Raw genomic sequence first — 21,439 nt, forward strand, 5'->3', positions numbered from 1 at the left:
GCCGTGTGACTCATTCTTATGTTAATATTGAGAAAGCCTTTCAATGGCCATTTCTGATGATTTTCTCCTGAAGCTGTTTAAAATGATGTGTCTGTTTGTACATACAAGGAAGTTGGTAATTGCTGAGTGTTAGGATGCTTGACACACACACACACACACACACACACACACACACACACACACACACACACACACACACACCTGTTATTAATCTGTGTTAATTAATTCCTCATATTCCAAGCCACCATGCATGTGCATATCAAGTCTTGTTTAACATAAGAAATGGCCAGATTTACAGTTTTTGCTGTACTTGCTAATGAAATGTTGCCTTATCAGAGAGCAGAATGGATATCCTCAGTATCTATAAAATAAATGAACAGACAAGTGATGTAACATAATCTTTTTTATATACTTTGGTCACATTTTGTATTTATGCACTGGCCATTTGCTGGATAGTTTTTTGTTTTTTATTTATTCATTAAAATGTCACTATTTCACTGCTGTGCTTTATTTTTTCTCCTCCTCAACTTTGAAAAGAAAACATTTGACAAACATTTGCTGAAAAGTGATCACTAGCTACATTTGCAGTCATTTTTGTTCTAGGCAGAACATGCATTTTGCACATACTAACTGCACAGATGGTGATTTATTGCTAAAACACACGTTAAGGTAGTCAGCTGTGGTTAGTTAATGATATCGTACTCTTGGACATAGTATACTTGCTTCATACTAATTACCTTACCTTCACCTAAGTAAAAAAACATTTCTTCCGACCTTCTTCGGGGGTTAGTATTTTTTGCAATGAAAATATACGAGAAAGCATTAATGTCACTGCTCCCACAGGGTTGACATTGGCTGGGTGGAAATGAGGGTTAAACTTGAACTAGTGTGGGCTAAACAGGAATGTGACAACTGTGGCATTTGAGAGACAGCATGTGGTGGCGTCTAAAGTTTGGGAGTTTAGTATCGTCTCTGGTTGGTTTTTATTGTTGCAGAACTGTTGCAATGCATTTAAAATTAAAGCATTACAATCAGCTTTATTTCTGGTGAATGACTCTTGAATATCACCCCCCCTCCATCCCCCCACCACCATGAACATCACGAGTGCCTTTAAAAAGACCGGTTTCACTATCACAGCTGTGACCTTCGTAAAACAGAGCTGGGCAACAGGTGGGCATCATGTGTGTGCTAATCTTCCACATTATGGTTGTTGATAACAGACATTGCACAGCCCCGCTCAGTTAAAACTCAGTAATTTAATATGGAATACATCAGCAATGGGATATTTGTAGCATGGAAGAAGCAAAGGTTGGGAAGATTCTGCTGATGCTAATAATAGAAAATGTCCATCATTCACTATGGGTTTCTGTTACCAGAGGAATTCTGTGAGTACCGCAGACCCTCCAAAACAAGACATTGGGTGTCCACTGAGGGATTTTGGGATTATTTTTTTTTACCCGCTCACCTCCTCACTAAGGGCATGAAAATGTGGATTGTATTTCGCTGTGACAATCCATGCCAATTTTGGAGGACAAGGTCGGCGGTACGCCTTCCCCTTTTTCACAGGCCATCCTACTTTACCCATCAATTCTCACACGTGGCTTGTGGTGGGTGAAAGTTTCTGATTCAGCGGCTGAAATTAGAAACCTACAGGACCTGGCCTGGGGAATTTATTTTAAAAGCTCATTTATTATGTAAAGATTCTGGGGTTTTAAAAACTAAAAATGGTCACGATAGACCTACAAAACAAATGCATTTATTCTGAAGTCAGAGAAAATTTACGTTTTGTTCAGTCTTTGCTCGTACTAGCTGAGCTTCAAATTTTGTAAATTAATTGAAAATGGATGAATGGAATGCTACTAAATTTTGATATTTGCGGTTCCAAGAACTCTTCTGACTTTGGTGATCCCGTGTCTTTTCATCTAGTGCCACCAGGTTGACATTTGTGGTTTTGAGTGAAACGGCTGAACACCTTTTTTCCATTTTTGCCATGAAATTTAGTGTCCCCATTCGTGTCCCCCTCAGAATAGTTTGTAACAACTTATCCTCTGACTTTTCATCTGGTGCCATCATCAATTATAAATGTTTATTTGCCATTTATGACATTCTAGCATCAGCTGAAGTCAGTGTTTAGTGCTAATTAGCAAAAGTTAGCATGCTAACGTGCTAATCTAAAATGGTGACAATGGTAAACATTTTAGGCTACCTAAACATCAGCATCAGCATTATCAATGCAAAGATGTTAGCATGTGCACATTTACCTCAAGCACCGCTGAGTGTCTCAGTGCAGCCTCACAGTCGCTAGCATGGCTGTAGACTCCTAGTCTTGTTTACGTGAGGCTTATTGTGAATGCACAAGCCATGATAAAAACGGTGCTTGGACTCTCTTTTATCCCCCACCCCCATCCTGCCCACCTGGCCGCTAGCATGCTTCAGGTGTTCCACAGTCAGGCCCTGTGATTACTCTAATTTGCACAAACGCTGGCGAGCGCCACATCTGTTGCCCCTGCACTGCCCGCAGCAGCGGTCCCTCAGCAGGCTGACAGGCCTTCCCTTGGTTAATCCAATCTCCTTGCAACGACATCGCTGCTCTCCGCCAGCGCAGGACACAGGCATTCATTTTCTACCTCTTGTCTCCCTCTGTGTTCTCATGGCCACCTCACTCCTGATGGCTCATTATTGGAACATTCATAAATGCTGCCAGACAGTACCCACATCCCCGTGTTTTCCCTCATTGCTTCTCACCAGTGCCTTCCTTTACCTGCCAATAAGGTGAGCAAAGCGTTCCTTCAGGTTCAAAAGACACCCAACAGCCTTCCACATGACCGCCTTCCAGCATCCACACACTCCATTTGGATTTGAAACCACGCCAGGAGAAAATCAAGTGACACAGGCCACACAGAACGGAGAGGTGGGGGGGGAATGTGATCCCACTTGATTGTTGAGAGTTTATATAGCGAGTGATGACAAAGTGCTTTATGACTTTGCAGTGTTCGCTGGACCCTGCGCTTGAAGCCTTATACAGGCAAAGCCCCCTGGTGACCTTGGCTTGTCAAATGTTCTCATTTTCACCAGGAAGGAGCTGAGCCAGTGTTCAGCGGCTGCTCAGAGCTGCTAAGCTGCTTTTAGAGAGACAGCCGTGGCGAGGTTTTGGAAGTGACCCATGCTTCTTTACTTTCACTGCTGAAAACACTATTGGGAAAAAAGCACCAGTCAGAGAAATATCTAGGCCTGTTTACCTATTGAATTATAAGCTTAGAGTCTACAGCTATTCAAGCAGCTCTGTGTGGCTGCACCTTGGCACAGTGGGGCTTTGCGCTAAATGTTAACAGCAGCATGCTAACATGATCTAAATCACAATGTAGAATAAGTTTTGCATATTAGCATGCTAACATTAGCTATTTAGCACTAAACACAAAGTGCAGCTATAGCTGATTTTGTCATTAGTGTTGCAGGTCTGTGGTCATAAAGTATTACACAGGTGTGACCTCGTCGGGAGGGGGGGGGGCTAAATGAAAGGATGGTGTTGCTAGATAAGAAGTCAGGGGATCTCCAAAGTCTGAGGAACACGAATGTCTGTGCAAAACTTCATGGCAATCCATCCAAAAGTTGAACAGATGTATCAGTCTGGACCATAGACTGTATATAAAAAGGGCTGGACCAACCGATCAGCTGACCGACATTGCTGTTTCAGCCATTCCACTAATGGTGCTAAATTGTAGGACTTAGATGAGAACATCTTGAAATAAGATTAACAGATTTTCACTGCAGATGGTGATAACATCAGTCCAAACAAGGTTTCCCGAGGAGTAGGAGGATATTTCCAGAGGGGTAAAGCAACCAGTGGAGTTCCACAGGCCTTGTCACATATCAAGTATTACATCAGATTGCTCCCAGCTGCATTCCACATGCATCTTATCTCACATGGAAGAGGAAGGAGCAGCATTTCATCCTCCACTTCCTGCACCGTCCGTGACCTTTCCTATGTAAATCTTTACAAGACACTTCCTCTTGGAAAGAGGTGGAGCGTGATGCTTCAAGAACTGGAGCTCTGCCGCTAGGGATCCTGAATCAGTGTGAGGAGAAAACAAAAGCTGGACCAGGATCAACAGTCAAGGAGGAGTTTGAAACGAGTAGAGATGATGTGTGCATGGTGCAGACAGAGTCACCGTAGCCCTCTGACTGGCTGCTATGGGCTAACAACCCTTGCATTGATCCAAGGAGACACTCAGCCCTCTAACCTGCTGAGTGCTCAGTTCCAGCGAACAATGGAGTTCAGAGCGCGTCGATACACTACCCTATTGAGTGCTCTCCGTTTAGCAGCAAGATTGATGAGGTTAAGGCTCCCAACCGGGAAGCCAAATGGTGTCAAAACCAAGGTGTTGCCTTGGACAAGCAATCCCTCACTGAAATACCACACTGAGAAGCGCTCGTTACTGGCTAATACACCAGCTTTAACCAGGAAGTGTATTCATATCTGAAAGGGTATGCAGATTCTGGTGGATGATAAGCCTTTTAAATTGTAGATGAGAATATGTTGGTAGGATGGATGGTGCTTTCTGGACAGATATGCACTGCAAATCCCCTAAGACACTAAATGATGTACAAGTGGATTTATTACAGGAGGTCCCTATAAATCTATGGTTGGCCTGAACTCCAGGGAGAGGTTAATGGATTACAAAGGGGTGTGGTATCGAACCTCAGAGAAGTTTATACACCTCATCAATATGTGAAATGCTATTGATCATTTAGACCTTGATAAATTAAATTCATACACTTGATATTGCATGGCAATATTCCAAATGCCCCCGTATGAGGGAAAAAAAGGGCTTTTTCAGAAGACGGTGGAAAACTACCTGTGGCAGTGTGTGGTTTGAGCTGTACTGTCCATGCTGGGAACCTCATGGATTCATCAGCAACACAAACTGTGTGTGCAGCATCCATCCGTTTGTGCTCAAATGTAAATTAAAATGAATGACTATATCTTATGACGACTGATAATCAATATCTCAAGCTGTACACTCCCTATAAAGTAGCATTTTGGCTAAAGCAGCATCCAATCAGGACATAGCTTCTGTAAAGGCTGATTCTACCAAACACCAAGATACAATTGACTGTGCAGAGATGACTGCATATGGAGTGCTGTATAAATAAAATGAAATTTCACAGGCAGCTCTAGGAATAAGCAGTCAGTCAGTCAGTCCAACACTTTGGCCCAGAGAAGTTATCTTGACAACTATTGGATTAACATATCAAAATCACTTTACAGGTCTTTGTAGTTGTAGAAAGCCTGAACCTCCAACTGGACTGTCGGTGGTCGTGCTGCATTGTGGGTGGGCAGCTTTTGACAAGGAAGAATGCGTGAAATAAAAAAAAGACGTCGTCTGTGGTTCTGCTGCATCGATTTTGATGCTTCTAAAAAACGTTGTTGTAAGAACGCAATGCTAAATCGGTGGAGTTGTCTACATGTCGCATGCACTAGCATGGCAACAGCTTATACATGTAACTCTTGTACAAGATAGCTTCATATATAAGTAAGCAACATTAATGCATACCACTATGCTGAGTAATAATGAAACTTCTCTGAATCATATTGGTATAGCTCACCTGTACTCAGGGCATATTGCTTAAAGTATGCTTAGCATGTTAACAGTATAACTAATGTTAAATTAAGCTGGGAATGACAAAGAACAGCTTAGACTGCTGAAAGTCTGAAAATGTAAATCTGAGCCTGACCAGCTGACCCAGAGATGAATTTAAGCAATCTCTAAATTTTGCAATTTAAGTGTTGCAACCTCACAGGGCTACTGGCATTTAGTGTTATCGCTTCATCAGGTCATTTTCAAACACAAAGCCCAGAAATTGCACTGGTCCCTCTTTTCGTGTAAGACGCAGAACACATGCCCTGGTGACATCAGATTACTGTCACAGCTTACCTTTTGTCTGCACTGACTACCTCCCCTTTCTTTTCCTTCTCTCTGCCTGTGTCACACTGCCTCAGAGGTTTCTGTACTGTTGGATTAATCACAAAGTGTTGTATTTAAAAATAAATAATGTAATTTAATGGCTATCTTCAACATCTTGAAAGTATGTAATGTAAATAGAATAGGAAACCCTTTTCGAGAAGGCAGTACTCCCACTACAGAAACCAAAAGTCACACTGACGATACGCCTACACAAACAAACAAAACTTCACTCGTATGTGTAACTACAGATGGGTGACAAATTAAAGGAAAAGTGTCTTAGTATGGAGTCAGGCCACCACGAGCCTGTTACAGCTTTAGTGCCCCTTGCCAGGTCTGTGGAACTCTATTGACTCTTCCATAAGATATTCCCTCATTTATAGATACCTCCTTTATTTAATGTCACAGAGATCAAGATTTTTTTTTTGCAGCAGATACAAAACAAACATAACCATGTAGCCTTAGTGACAGTCACAGGCATCACTAAATAAATTTGAAGATGAAAGTTAAGATTATATAATTTGGTGTAATACACGCTGGTCCACAGGTCATCATTACATACTTCATTTTCACACTCACCAAACCATTCAGTGTGCCCTGGTGCATGGACACATCTGTATTTGATATATTTCTCCACACTTTTATTTACCTTTAATTTGTCCCCCGTCTGTATCTGCAACTCTGTCGCTTACTCATTTCCAGAGAGAAAGCTGAAAAGTAGGCTGAAATTCCCCGCCCTGTCGTGCTTTCAGAAATTTCAGTAAAAAGGTGATTCACGATTCTACATACAGTATAAACCCAAGTACTGTAGCATCTGTGCCTGGTCTTACAGAAACCTTGAGCAAAAAATGTTTCAGAAATCACAGACCTTTGGATTTAGATCACTTGACATTTAGACACGTAGGATTTTTTTTCTTTTTTTTTTTATAATGGTGACACATGTACAGTACTGATGTTACAAGTGATAAGGCTCAAACTTGGTAAACAAATACAACACACAGTTGGTCTGATTTTATTAGTCACAAACTGATACAAATTGTTATACTGAATGTTGCAGAAAAACTTCCTGCACATGAACACACATAACCACATTCATCTTAAAAGTCAGCATATATTAAACATAAAGAAATTACACAACCCACTGAAAGAGCGACTTGTGTGTGATTTGAGTTTTTCTTTGTTATTGAGCATTTTTCTTTCCTTTTATGTTAATTGGGTCAACGGATGGAAATACCAATTATGTACATTTGACCCAGTTATGATTTGGAATTGGCTCCCTGTTCTCAAGTATTTAGCGGTGTATGTTTCAAGTGTTATACTTACAGAAGTAAGGACAAACATGAAAAACAATTTGAAATATTAAAAAATAAATGTGACAATCCCAGCTAAAATAGGTTTGTCCTTTAGTAGTGGCCTACAGTAGTGTGTACTCTGTGTCCAGTTGGTTTAAAATGAATATAACAAGAGATTCTACTGGAGATAAACCAAATTTATTACACTGATGTACACTACTGGCTGGAATTCATACAGTAATCAGCACGTTACAGAGAGAACTAATCACTGAAACTAGAGTGGCAAAGAAGCATAAGTTACACCTCTTGATTCTGTACTTCTTTAACCAACCTATTTCATCCATACAAGTTCATTTCAAATAAATCAAAAATATATAGTTTACAGTATACTGCAACATTGTCTCATCATCTTTAACATAAACAAAATCATCATAACTAAACATAATCTGTAGGTTAGGACCGGTGTCGCACAGAAACGTGCAGTGCCCCTCTACCTTTTTCTGTGCTCCTACGAAGGCCATGTGATGGAGGTGGAAGTGGCACAGGAGCTGATATCCCTTCTTCTCACTCATGGACTCTTCTTGTTAGCTGGAGACAGAGTGAGTAATTCAATAAGTCAAGTATTCATTTATTACTTTCCTTTTCAATCATGGGACAATTTTTTTTAAAACTTCCCCCATCCACCTCCACACTGAGAGAGAAAAAAAAGTGATACAAGTTCTGCAACTTCCATCTGTGACAGCTCTCGTTGTCTTTCTGCAGCTTAATTACAAAATATTGGCGCCGTTTTCTGTAAAGATTACTCACTGTAGGAGGCCCTACATAATTTGGACCGGAGGGTTTGTCACAGAAAATAATACAATGCAACTGGGCTTTCTGTATTAGATTTCCGCTTTTAGCCTCCTTGACATTTCAAGCTGCATGAACTAATACATCTGTTATTTGTTGATCATTTGATTATTAACATACTTCACAAACCAAATCAGCTGCCCTGCTGGAGACGCAGATACAGCTCAGCAGACAGTCTGGGTTTTCTTGCCTGCCATGCGCACACACACACACACTCGCAAAGATGCACAATTCAGCCCTCAGTGAAAAAGGAAAGCGGGGGGGAAAAACATTTATCTTCCCCTCCTTTGAGCGTATGAGCACTCTGACACCGGCATGGAACAAAGCCCGTCATCACATTCTAATCTCGAATTTCAGGGCTTTTATTTCACCCAAATGCCACCCTGCTGGCCTTGTGAATTATTGACAGACTGACACCAATGCGAAAGGACACATAAAAGAGGATAAAAGCTCCGGCCCTGGAAGAGCTTGTCCTCTCCTATTGCCATCAACATGGAGACTAACTCTGCTAATGCTTCTATGGAAGCTCACGGTAACTTTGAGACTGAAGTACCAACATATGACTCCTGACCTACAGTTGCACTATACAGGGGAGATGTTCCGTGCAGCATTACGTTTTTTGTCTGTCTAACAGCCCTAGTACAAGGACACTAAGGCAAAGCTGTGAATTATCTGATCAAATCATGAAAATGAAAAGCAGAAAGTCACATATAGTTAGTATGGTTAGCCTTTTAAAGTCATTCTGATTTGACTATTGCTCCACACAAGAAAAACGTCACATCATGGTACTTGGCTCGGCATGCAGTCATTTAGTTTGCGTGATGAAAAGTATATCGAGGTAAGGTGTGTGTCAACTAGGAACTTCTCAAACCCACGCCTTCTCCTCATTTTGCTCAAGATTAAGATGTTACAGAAACAAGCGGAGACAGACAGTGAAGATGGATTTAAAAAGTAAAAACGACAAACAGAATCAGTGCGAGCAGAGAGGAGTAGAATGAAGCAAAGCCATCAGCAGAGACGAGAAGCTGTGTTGGGAGAGTGGTTTTTTTTTGTGCTTTGTACTGTTAATCCACCTCACTCTCATTGCTGGCACCCTCGGGCCGCCTCAGTTTGTCCACCTGTTCATTAATCTGTCCATCCCCACCTCGCCGATCCTCTGTCTGTATGCTTAGACCGTCCTCCTCTACGTGGCTGACCTCCTCCTCCTCCCCTTCCTCCTTCTTCTCCTCCTCCCCCTGCACCTCCATGCGGACCTGGTCCTTCAGGTCCACGGGCAGCGCTGCTCCGAGGCCCAAACCGAGTGCATCTCCGTTGATGTCGTGAGCTCCGTCAGGCCCGCCCAGTGCATCCTGGTGGCTGTGGTGTCCATCTTTGACGGGGGAAGAATTGGCGGACTCGTTACTAACTGGGGAGATGTCGCTGCTGCTATTTGTGTGGTTGACTGACGGCGAGCTGCCCCCTGATGGCGGCTTCAGAGGAATCTGCCACGAGGGGATCTTAGGAATAGAGGGAGTGGAAGGGAATTGTTTCCTGTGTGTGGGGGGGCAGACAAGAGAGGAAGAAAATGAAGCCTGCTCACAATCCTCATCAACATCACTGTGATAACATCACTGTCAAAGTGTGAAAAGAGCTTTCCCACAATGTAATCAGCCAAAATTTGTCATACTGCAAAACACAAAACTATATATAGCTTCCTAAATCAGGTGTTGACTGGGAACATATCCTCAATGTTAGTATATATTTCAGCATGCATCCTATGTAATTCTTATAATTACAGCAGAGAACCCCCCCCACCACCACCAAAAAAAACATCCAGATGTTCACCACACCTGGTAAAGATTTCTTTAATTACATCCACTGCAGCTTTTAAGATCAAAAAATACAACGTTGAATCGTAATGGGATCAGCACTTCTTGGGGGTTTAAAAAAACAGTTTGGAGATGATTTGGATCTGGTAGAGAACACGTTTGGAAACAGATGGTGATGTGGAGCCCTTTATTTTGTGATTCAAGCCTTTGCCAGAAAACTCATTGTGAGAGTCAGGACGAAGTCAAGAAAGCAAATGACAAAGGGATTATTGCTGATTAGAATGTATGAGGGGAACAAAACACGCTCAACTAGATGGTTCTGAGGCAAATTTTGTCCTCGCTGCTTTTCTGATGTACACTCTTGCTTCATTATAGACACTGATACATAATCATGCATGCTAATGGGCCTGGCTGAGCTGGGCTGTGCCTGACTAGACTGAGGAACGATGCTATAAAGAATGAGGGGACGTCCAGCAGTATACAATGAGACATTTAACAACAGTGATGCTAAACACTTGACACTGTGTATTAAGATGTGGTAGGTACAATCAGATTCTACCCAGACAACCAAACTATCTTTATTTGATGAGGACAGCTGACTTTCCAGTTCATACAAATGATTTCTCTAGTTGTGTTTTTATATTCATGTATATTTTGCAATCATAAAATGAAAAGTTGCATAGCAGCAGTTATGCACGCGTAGTTCTCTTGCTTACCAATAAAAGCATAAAAACACAGGACACCAGCTGATGCCTGCAGTATGCTAATTGGCTGAGGGAAGTTGTGAGGTAAAGGAAATGGTGCAATCAGTAGTATAACCTCAAATGCCTCTGAGTTTAAACATATTTGAGATTAATGCCTATAAAAGTAAAGTGTGCAAGTAATTTGGAAGAGCACTGTGAGTACTTAGTAATAAAGTACTTAACCTCACAACAACATTTCAAGCAGGGTCAGACTGGGATAATAATTCAGCCCAGGTTGATCTCCACACATTAATGATGTACACTGTACGTTTTGTAGAAAATATTTTCTCTGTTTCTGCCTTGTAACATATTTTTAATCTTATTACTACACACATAATACATCCAAAAATCGTTAAAAACAGCCAAGTGTTCTCAGTTAGTCAATTCCGCTTCCATAATTAAGAGTGTTTGTTTTGTACCTGGCATTTCCTCAGAGCTCTGAGTGGACTTGTGTTGATCATTAAGAAGCTCTGAGTAACTGGATCACTTCCACATGACAGAACAGAGCATACAGCTCTTTATTTTCCTGCTTTCCTACAGAGCATGATTAAGTGTTGAGACATTTTATTTGTTTTTGAAACACACAATCAACTCGGGAAGTTGTGATATTATGACACACTCAAACCAACTCAGGAAGAGCTTAATCTGCTGTTACAATGGCTATACAGGTGCATCTAAAAAATTTTAATATTGTGGAAAGGTTCATTTTCAGCACCAGAACCAGACTGAGAGATTAAAGGCTCAGGAAACCTTTGCAGGTGTTTTGAGTTAATGAGCTGATTAGAGCTCTTCTCCTGTCGACATTTCTGTATTATAAATACTTTATTCTAAAATTATAATAGTTTTGAGATACTGGAGTTTTGATTTCCAAGAGCTGAAAACCGTAATCATCGAGATTAAGACAAAAAAAAAATGCTTGAAATATTTCACTTTATATGTAATAAATTTAGACCAATTGAAAGTTTCACTTTTTAATTTAAATTACGGAAGAATGTGAACTTTTCCACAACGTTCAAATTTTTTTTAGATGCACCTGTCAAGCACCTGTAAATAGTCCAAACTTACATCATCTCTGACGTCATACAGGCAACCCGAACTGAATGTTGTGTTGATGTGAATGTACGTGATGAAAGGCAGGGATTATACCAGTGGTCGGCAATAAGCGGCCCACCAGCAATAATATCTGACCTGCGGCCATATTGCTCTGATAGCAGAAAAAAATAAAATAAAATAAATTGCGGCTGGTGCTGAAATACATATCAGTCAACACAGATACAGTTACTCACACAATCACTTCCTCTTAAGTGGTCACTAACTCTTAAGTGATTGTGCCTCCAAAATAAAAGCGTGAGAACTTTTCTGCAGCAATGCTTGATGTCAAGTTTATTGAGAGCTTTTACTTTGAAGAGTTCTGAACAAAATTCAAAAGATTCTCTGGCTTACTTGACACACCTGTGAAAAAGCCTTTAGTAAATGTGTGATTGAATTCCCCTGAATTTCCTCAGGGAAATAAAAATAAGCGTCCATAGGTTTATGAATGCGGATCAAACGCACGCACACACTACAGCACATGCTTTATTGCAAGCATGTTCAAAAGTGTCCTTATAATCAATTTGTTTAACAAGGAAGATAGCAGTTAGTTGAAAACGATCTTACAACCTTTCAAACGAGAGTCCCGCGCTGTACTGACTGAGCTAAACGTGCACACAGGTAGGCTATGCAAGGATTTGAAATAATTTCACTTTATTATTGCCCGCCATGTAACGGCTTGAAAAATATTATTTGCCCCTGGATTATACCATCAGGTTATGATCATGGGTGCTGGAAGACGGGGAGGGGCCATGCCCCCCCGCTTAATGCCCCTGTTCTACATTCCTTTTAAGTTGCGAATCACTGTATTTCGCAACAGACGTTTCAATCATTCCCGTCGACCTCGAGTCAAGACCACAAGTGTGCGTTTTTTTACTCGCACGTCTGGCAACAGATAGTTTTCATTTTAATCTTTGCAGTTGTCTGCACCGGCTCTGTGCGGGCTCACGTCTCATGCCGAGGACACAGCCGGATCGCCATCTGCAGATAGTTTCGGCGTCTGTTCTATTTTGTCTGCACACCACAAGCAAATCTGGAAAGAAAACACACTGATAATCTATTATAAACTATGTAAATGATACATGATTATATATGAAATTATCAGATTCTAATGAATGATGAAATATGCATCCCATGTTTGCCAATCCTTTTGATTTCTCTGTCCCTCTCACCACTGTTCTCCTCAAGTTTAAATTTCCCCAATTTTTTGCCTGCACGTGATGAAATATAAAAGTCTGCTCACACACTCTAATTATTGCTAATTATTATACTGCTGTTTATTAAATTACATACTTATTCCACATATTTGTCATTTGTGTCTGAACAGAGTGACACAGAGTAGAGGCGATGGTCCTTTTAACCTCATTGTTGCAGAAGAACGCTAACGCAGTTAACATAGTTATAATGAAGGTCGGCTCTGCATGTGGTTAGAAAAGAGCAGAATGGCTTGTTGACCGGTGCGCTTTTGGTAACAGCCAGGCTATTCGAAAAGGTGAGGTTGATCTTTATTTACATTTTGCAACCTAGGCAGAGCAGAGTGTGATGCTCTCTGCTCCGGTTTGTAAAGTAGGTTAAAATATTGTAACAACAGCCCAGAAGACCAGAAGATAGTGGTTTATGTTGTCATTACTGTTAGTTTATAGTTTTAACCATTAGTGAAGTGGCTGCAACATTTCTTGAGGCCAACTGTATGTTGCTACTGTGTTTTTGAGTTCTTGTCCGCTGTTTTTCAGGGGTCGATACTGCTGAGAACAGCTTGTTGTCTCTTTTTAGTTGGCCAGAACGTCTCACAATGTCGATTCAGACAGGTTTGCATAAAATCAAATTGGTTTAAACTCCTACACCGGACTGGAATGGTGAAACCGACCCAACACTACGTGAGGTCAAGTGGATATTTGTGAATAACCTCCCACCCCCTACAACTGACAAGGGTGCCATACTTTTGGTCATGTGACGATGACAGAGCAAACTCTACTCGCAAGGAAGACCAAGAGGTGCAGTTGAACGTTCCGGGATAAACAGTTAATGGGAGAGTAAGTGATTCTGCCGAAGGATTGTTGATATTTGAACTCAACTGCCAAACAAATACACCCCTCCCTTCAGCGCTGCCACAGATGCTCCGCCCCCAAATTTTCAAATCTCTGAGGCTTCTCCAGTGTTGAAACACCTTCGCCCTTGCCTGGTCATATAACTTTCTTCTCTGTTTATACTCTTTAGATGTTTCTCGGCCATCTCTCCCTGTTCACAGTGCCTGGTGTCCCACACATTGTGTACAGAACTCTCTCTACCACTGCCCCCCTCCTCCCATCACTCCTGTGCACAAACACTAACTAGTTGCTGATTGACTGGAACAATGTTGTGTGGCAGGGTCCACACCACTTTGCTTTCTTTGTTATTTACTTGTAATATCTAGTAATAAATATTAGATTACTTTTTAAATGAGTAATAAGTAAAAAGTAACTCATTACAATTTCTGAGTAATTTGCCCAACACTGCTGCTAGATATGCCGTATAAACTGGTATGCCGCGAACACAGTGTGCTGCTTTCTGCCACCTAGTTGCGCGCACATCTTGTGATGACGTTGCACAGAAACCCATCTATGTTCATACTCTTAAAGGGGAGCCACACAACAGGCTATTATGCCAGGTGTAAATGTGGCCAAAATCCCATCTAGATAAGACGTCAAAATTAACACGTTTTATGCTTGAGTAAATGACATATCAAATTGGTGCTTTATTCCTGTTTAACACTGTGGAACGGTTCAAATGGACTGCATACAGGAACTCTAAAGTGCATGAAAACAGTGAGCCATCCACCCTTAAACACACACACACACACTGTTTCATGTGACGGGGTCTGGATAACTTTGTTACCTGCTGAGCAGTAAGCCCTTCAAAGAGATGATCTCAGCCTTCAGATCGCCAACTGTTTGGTTGTCCAGGACGCGGTTGGTTGAAGATGATGCCTATAGGACAAACAGGAGACACGCACACTGTTCAGGTCACATGCAGAGTCGTGTCGCAAAGTCAATATACATCTTTCAACAGCTCCTATATGCTCTGTCTCAACAATATGAAATAATAAAAATAAACCTTTGGTAAAAAGACAAAACACACAGGCCACAAGGTAAACAAATGGAAATGCTAAAAGCCACATGTTTTTGTGTAGTCAGGTCATCTGTCACCATAACAACCTCACAAGTGCCTACGGCTGGTGATGAAAGAAAGGACAAACAATCCCACTACAGTCACTACATTTATGGCCTCGACTTATGTCGACGTCCAGTGAATGTGAATCATGCTGTTTTTACATAATTTTCCATACTATCTAGAAAAGATTAGGCCAGTGACTAGTGTTTTGGATAATGACTTTATCTTGAACAATGGCCACATTCATGAAGGCAGACCATAGCTTAGCAGTTTGTTTTGTTCTTTTTGTCTTTTATCAGGGGCGTGTATTATCACACACACACACACACACACACACACACACACACACTGGTGCAGCATGAAATGCTACAGGGCATAATGGCAAACTATTTGAATGGCAAATTGCTGCTGAAAATCTGTCTCTGCAGCACTTTTTTTTAAGGGACAGGCAGGACTTTGACAGAGAGCTATAAAATGACGAGTTTTGATAAAGGCCTAGCAAAAAACACAACATCACTTGGCAACAGTCAAATGTAATGATCAAACTGGACTGCAATGGCTGCAAAGTCTTGTAGACTATTGGGTTACTGAAAGATTTATGAAAAGCAACTCAAAAGAGGAAGCCCTTAAAGGTCCAATATAGAGGTCAGGGTTTGAAGATAAATCGGAGGGGTTGTGAGATTAAACAATCATTGGTTGAACTGCTCATAGACAAATGCAACCTGTGATGAGGCGTCATGAGAAGGCATTATAAAAGGCATAGCTTGGCTACACAGGGTCTCGAGCCAAAAAAACACTGGAAACCAGTGATGTAGATAATTGCTCCCCATTCGTAGTCCATTCCTGAATAAAAAGCACAAACACGTGCGAGAACAGGAGGATATACTGATGAGACCAGAGACCAGAGGGACGAGAGGGAGAAGACAAAGTGGGATAAAATAAAAGTAAAAACTGTAATTAAGACTCTCCTGACTCACCAGAGGAAGCTTGTTAGGCAGCATGGACCCCCTATCGAGGGGAGAAGGATAACTTGGACTCTTTCGTTTCTAATTAAATCTAAGAGAAATTAATTGAATCACATCTGAAAGGGATCAGACTCATTTACAGTGGAAGGAGGGAGGCAGAGGAGGAGAAGAGAAGGGAGATAGAAAAGGAGGCGAGGAGGGGGAAGAAGTTTTTTTTTTTTTTTTTAAACTCTTATCAACTCCTAAACCTCGCTGATAAGGAGCCGTGTTTTAGAGGTGGTGCATTGGAGGCCAGCTGAAGACACTCTTATTACAGCCGTCACCTCATTAGAACCATCTTAATCCCTCGCCTCCCCAAGGCACCCGTATAATAAGGCTAGATTCTGCTTCTCTCTCATTTTACATCGAAAAAAATTAATTGCTGTATGGGCTGAGCCAAAAGACTTCCAAGGCACAGAGTCAACTTCAGAAAAATGCAAATAGCTCCAAATAACTTAAGTGTGAGATTTTCTATACACTTCCATCACTTATCATAAGTAAAAAAGGCTTTAGAGTAGAATTGTTAACCGCCAGCTACATACATAATGTGCATTATCTACAGAGCAGCACCATATAATATCTCACATCAAGGCTTGTCACACAACACTACCTCTGACATATGTCTTATTAAGTCTGAAGAAACCTAATTAAATGTTGGGCCAGGGCTGAATTTCAGCTTTGAGATACATTATGAGTGTGTATACACACACACATTGTGTAAGAATCTTGTGTTAAGTGCACTAGCTGCTTGGGTGGAGGGCTGAGTGGAGGGGTATCAGTGACTGGAGAGATTGAAAGAAACACCACTGACTTTAAAAGCCCCACCTGAAGTGCTGACACATATCCAATAGACCGCACGAGTGTGTGAGACGTGATGTTTTAACAAACTGCTGATCAAAATATTTAACTTCTGCAATGATTTAGCAGTTTTGATTACAAAAGCACCGTCATCAAGAAGAGAGGTCTGTGGATATATGCAGTAGTGTCAGATAAAGCTTGACTTGAAAGCAGCATTTCACCCTCTATCTATATTATTATTCTTACTGTTATTTTACCGGTAATTACAAGACTCTTTTTTTGTCACTGTACTTGACTTTAATATTTTACAGTGAGATTTATATATGCTGTTTTGACTTGTATGCAGCAATGTGTTTTCTAATAATCCTAAGTCTTTTTTATATAAATGCGTGCACCCAAATGTTTTTCTATTTTGTACCTTTTTACTTTGTGATTCTTTATATTTACAAGTTCACACAAAGAACATTCCCACCAGAAAACCTTAAATACGGCATGTGCATGTGTGAATGCATTTTGTATCCTCTTGTAGACTTTAAATGCATGCATCCAAATGCTTCACTTTGTGATTCTCATTCTCTCATTTGGTATTCGCTGGTTCAGAGGATGTAGACATATAGATTTTAAGAGGCCTTTTCTTGGATACGTACAATAACAAACTATTTATTATTCAAAGTTCATGACCTTTTTTTAAATCATTAATTTGAACCGACAGACCACATGTGACAATTTAACCCTGAAGAAGGCAATGTGTACATAACTGAATCATAGATTTAAAAATAAAAAGATTGAGAGTTATAAGTGTGCCTCTCTCTTCCCTTCCCTCTGGTGTTTGACTTCTATCATACATCCTGGTGTACAGGTGCAGGGCTCTGAGGGCTCTGAGGGCTCTGCGTGGCCTAAACAGTGGAGAACATAATTCTCCACTTGGCACTGCACAATGCAAAAAGCATCATGCATGAACAAACAATCAACAAACAAATAAACCAACCAGCCAAAAGCCAAAATAACACCGTAACCCTAGAAGAGGGGGTGCTAACTATCACATTATCAACCACCACTGTGCTGGCTGGACAAGTTTCTTTTACAGTGTAAATACTGTACATTGCAAAGATTTCCTCTAACTGGTTTGTGACTAATATGTCTCGGATGGGTGCCTGAGAGTGATAGGGGTCGGCCTCTTTCTGCTGGTTAACTAAGTGCTTCAAGAAAAAAAAGAAATATATATTACAAGCAAAGAAAAAAAAAAAAAAAAGACTATCAACTCTAGCAGCACCCAAGGACGGCAACGCATCTGGCTAAATGAAGATAAATGCCTGTGGACCATTAGCAACAAGATAAGATCTTTAACAAGCCTTGTTTAAGAGTGTCTGAAGGCAAATTAATTCACAGTTACTCTGCCGGCAGACAGAGTGTTTTCGTGTAACACATGTATATTTATGATGGAATTAGTTTCAAAAGGAAGTCCCTAGAGGAGTGTTTTTGAGTGGAAACACTGTTACAGTGCAATTGATTTCACTCTATTTATGCACTTTCCCACTGGCAGTTCGTCTCGCGCGAGCAAGTAGGCGGTTTCTAATCTTCTATGTAGTATCCACTAATAAAGAGAACGATCAGTGAGTTGAGACAGCAGGGCAAACACAGTTAACAGGCAGATTTGTAATGATAATGGAGCAGAAATAGACTGGGCTGTTTAACATCAGGGACGTATCATCCTGAGGCAAATCTATCTGTAACACCAGTGGTAGAACACAGCAGCATGTCTTTAAAGAGTTGTGAAAACTGAGGATATAGTGAAAAAAGAGAGGAACTGTCTCAGGCTCTGAAGTCTGGGAATGTGCAGCATCAGCTGTGTGCGGGGACATGAGTCAGTCTGCCTAAATTCGCTACCATAATGAGGTCCCCAGTTTAGGGACAGTAAACGCACTCCGCAATTGAGCGGTTTCCAAGCTACGAGAAATGTTTACTTAGCAGCTGAGGAAACAGAAGCCTCCATGTGTTTCGGGTTAAAGGCACATTTCCGCGTTGAGAGGTGTAATTGCTGAGTGTGGCGCACTGCGTGGTGAGGCAAACCCCCCGAAAGCCGCAAACGGTGAATGATAAGTAGCTCGCCAGCTCCAACATGTGTTTCCCATCAAACATGCAGGACCTGAAAACAATTTCCCAATTTCCCCCATGGCCTGAGACAACAGAGGGCCTTGTGCCGACTCGCAGGGAAAATTTAAGATCAACACTATAGCTATAAAGCAGAGTTTATGATTTGTTTAATGGGTGTTTTGATGTGAATTATACTTTTTATACACTACCGCTGTCCAACAAGGCACTCATAGCAAATGAGGTAGACACTCTTTAATTCAATCTGTGATTTGGAGATGACGAATGAAAAGAAAAAAAACATCCCTTGTCCTTTTATGCTGGAGGGAACTCATTGTTTAAAGTGGGCCTGACAGGAAACCTTAGATAGTTCCGTTTCAGATCGCCGCTCACATGTACTCAAACATGCTGATTTTGGCCTCTGCTGCTTTCTCCAACGCTCAGCGAGACTGTGTGGCTGAGAACTTGAAACAGCACAAAGTGAGCTATGAGTCGCCAGTTTTTGATGAACCTCGTCCAAGGAAGAGATTCATATTTTTCTTCCTCGTTTGTGCTGAAGCAGATGTGTCCGCATATGTTTTCCTGCAATATCCAGATGCTACAGCGAAACACCCATGTGCTTAACAAGCTGTGGACATAAAACATTGTCTAAGATTGCCTCTTCCAAGGCACTTTTTTCTTTTTCTTTTTTTCAGAGCCCAGAGATCATAAAGCGATTTATGGGAGGTATTATAAAAAGCAAGCAACATTTCATCCCTGCACATAAGTTTTTAGAACAATCACTCAGTCCGATTCACTTAAACACTTAGAATTCTGAGTAGATTATGAACACTGTCCATAAAAATCAAGGCGAACAGGAATGACAATATGGTTAAAGATTATGGTCCCATGATGAGATGCACCATACTTTTTTGCAGCTTGTGTTCTGATGATATACAGTACAATAAGGCTGTCCATCTTAGGTAGTTACGACTCGGGCAGCGCAACTGAGATTTTAGTACGTGGCCTCAAGAAACCTTTTCACTCTCCTCATCAATCTGGAGATTTCAACCTGCAACTTTACATTTACGGAGCTCTTCTGTAATTTCAGAGTTACTGCCTGTCTAGCTTTCCTCAAAAAGATCAATCATAGTTAACAGACCTTAAAGGCGCAGCCCGCAACTTTCATGTTCAAACTACGGCAAAGATGTACTTAGTGCCAGCTTTGTAAAGCTGTTTTATCTCATTGTTGTTAGTTTGCAGTAAAGATGGTCCTGGTGGTTTCAAACAAACAGGTGGGACTTGACAAACCAGATTAACATTTAGGAGCATCTCTAACCGCAACAGGTGTGCCAAAATCTGGATGAACTAAATTACTGTAAAAACAACTTCTAAAATCTATGGACTTCGACCAGTAAAACCAGTGACAGGTGAAGGTGATGCCAAAATAAGAGAGGGCTTTTTGAATGACAAACAGGTAGAATCTCAGGGGTTTAAATGAAACCACTGATATTCTAGCAAACTGTTTGTGCTGGTAAGTGAAGGGTGTGGAGTTGCTGTTGAGGTGGTAACTACCTCTGCTGCAGCCAGTTCCTGCGAGAGCTCCTGGATTCTCTGCTGCTGCTGGATCAGGAGCTCCTGGACAGAGACCAGGGTCTGCTGCAGCTGGCTGACTGTGGACACAAGCAGTATAACAGACGGGAAATTCAGCAAACTTCAAACAAACAAAAACAAGGGTGTAGGGTTGTGTGATATGTTTTTTGGTTTTTTTTGGTGCCACAAAACTGAACATTTTCTTTCCAGAGACGTTGACAGAACTGATGAGACTCAACTTGTGTCGCTGATCAAAGCTGTCCTCTAAGAATTGTAATCAAAGCTAATACCCGGTAACTTTAGTCGCAGCTTTTTGGTCCGAGGCGCTGGGGGTGGAGGGTGGGAAGAGAGGGGGGCCACATAGGATGGAGATATTAATCTCTAGTGCCTGAACTTAAATCAAATAACAGTCTCTAACCTTCCATTATCCACCCAGACACTGCCTTCTAATGCATCTTAAATCCTCAAACGATCAACAAAGGAAAAAACAAGGCTCTCATCTGGGAGGAGGCTGCCAGACAAAATGTCCCCCCTAATCCTAATAAATATTGTTCTTTTTCCATTGACTTTGAAGATTGAATTAGTTCAAGTGTTGGTGTTGGACCAGGGTGTATGATTTCAAATAACACCGGGCACAGTTTGTTGCCCCCTGCTTCCAGTCACGCGTGTATTACCAAACAATGCATTAAGTTTCCCCGAGCTGATTATATTACAGAAAACCAATAAACATTCATATAAATCATGGGCGTGTAAAGTGTTAAATCAAGCCTAATAGGATTAACATCAACAGATATTGTGGCGGTCCACTGCTGAGGTTGTCAGGCCAATGGTTAAAAGCCTGAGCTGCAGCCGGCTGGACGGGATGTAAAGATTCCCCCTCTCACATTAACCTGAGCTTGGACAAAAGACAGAGCCCGGCTTGGAGACTGTTCCTTTTAAAAAAAAACAACACCAGACAAAATATTTGATCTTTCAAAGAAGCGAGCATCTTGTAGTGTCACCTGTGTTTAAATGGGTGGAGTTGTATCAATATAGGTGGGGTGCTGAACTGTTTGATCTTCTCATGCTTGCAGAATCCTA

General features: G+C 41.2%; 1 protein-coding gene across 3 annotated transcripts in view; it reads right to left on the minus strand.

Annotated features, from left to right (window-relative positions):
* Positions 1-6,944: 6,944 nt before the first annotated feature.
* pex14 (peroxisomal biogenesis factor 14) overlaps positions 6,945-21,439 on the minus strand; it is a 48,702-nt gene continuing 34,207 nt past the window's right edge. The window contains exons 7-10 of one of the 3 annotated variants that reach the window (XM_038722827.1): positions 20,342-20,439; positions 14,619-14,710; positions 9,183-9,634; positions 6,945-7,843 (exon numbers count right to left, since the gene is read on the minus strand). In XM_038722827.1, coding sequence (XP_038578755.1) covers positions 7,824-7,843; positions 9,183-9,634; positions 14,619-14,710; positions 20,342-20,439 — 662 coding nt within the window. In that variant the 3' untranslated portion in view covers positions 6,945-7,823. Of the gene's footprint in view, positions 9,635-14,618; positions 14,711-20,341; positions 20,440-21,439 lie in introns of all 3 variants that reach the window. The other 2 variants (XM_038722826.1, XM_038722830.1) reach the window with 2 other exon arrangements.

Source organism: Micropterus salmoides, unplaced genomic scaffold (genome assembly GCF_014851395.1).
Source record: "Micropterus salmoides isolate LMB-PRFRI ecotype aquatic unplaced genomic scaffold, ASM1485139v1 Ms_hic_scaffold_16, whole genome shotgun sequence".
In the NCBI taxonomy this organism is placed as follows: Eukaryota; Metazoa; Chordata; class Actinopteri; order Centrarchiformes; family Centrarchidae; genus Micropterus; species Micropterus salmoides.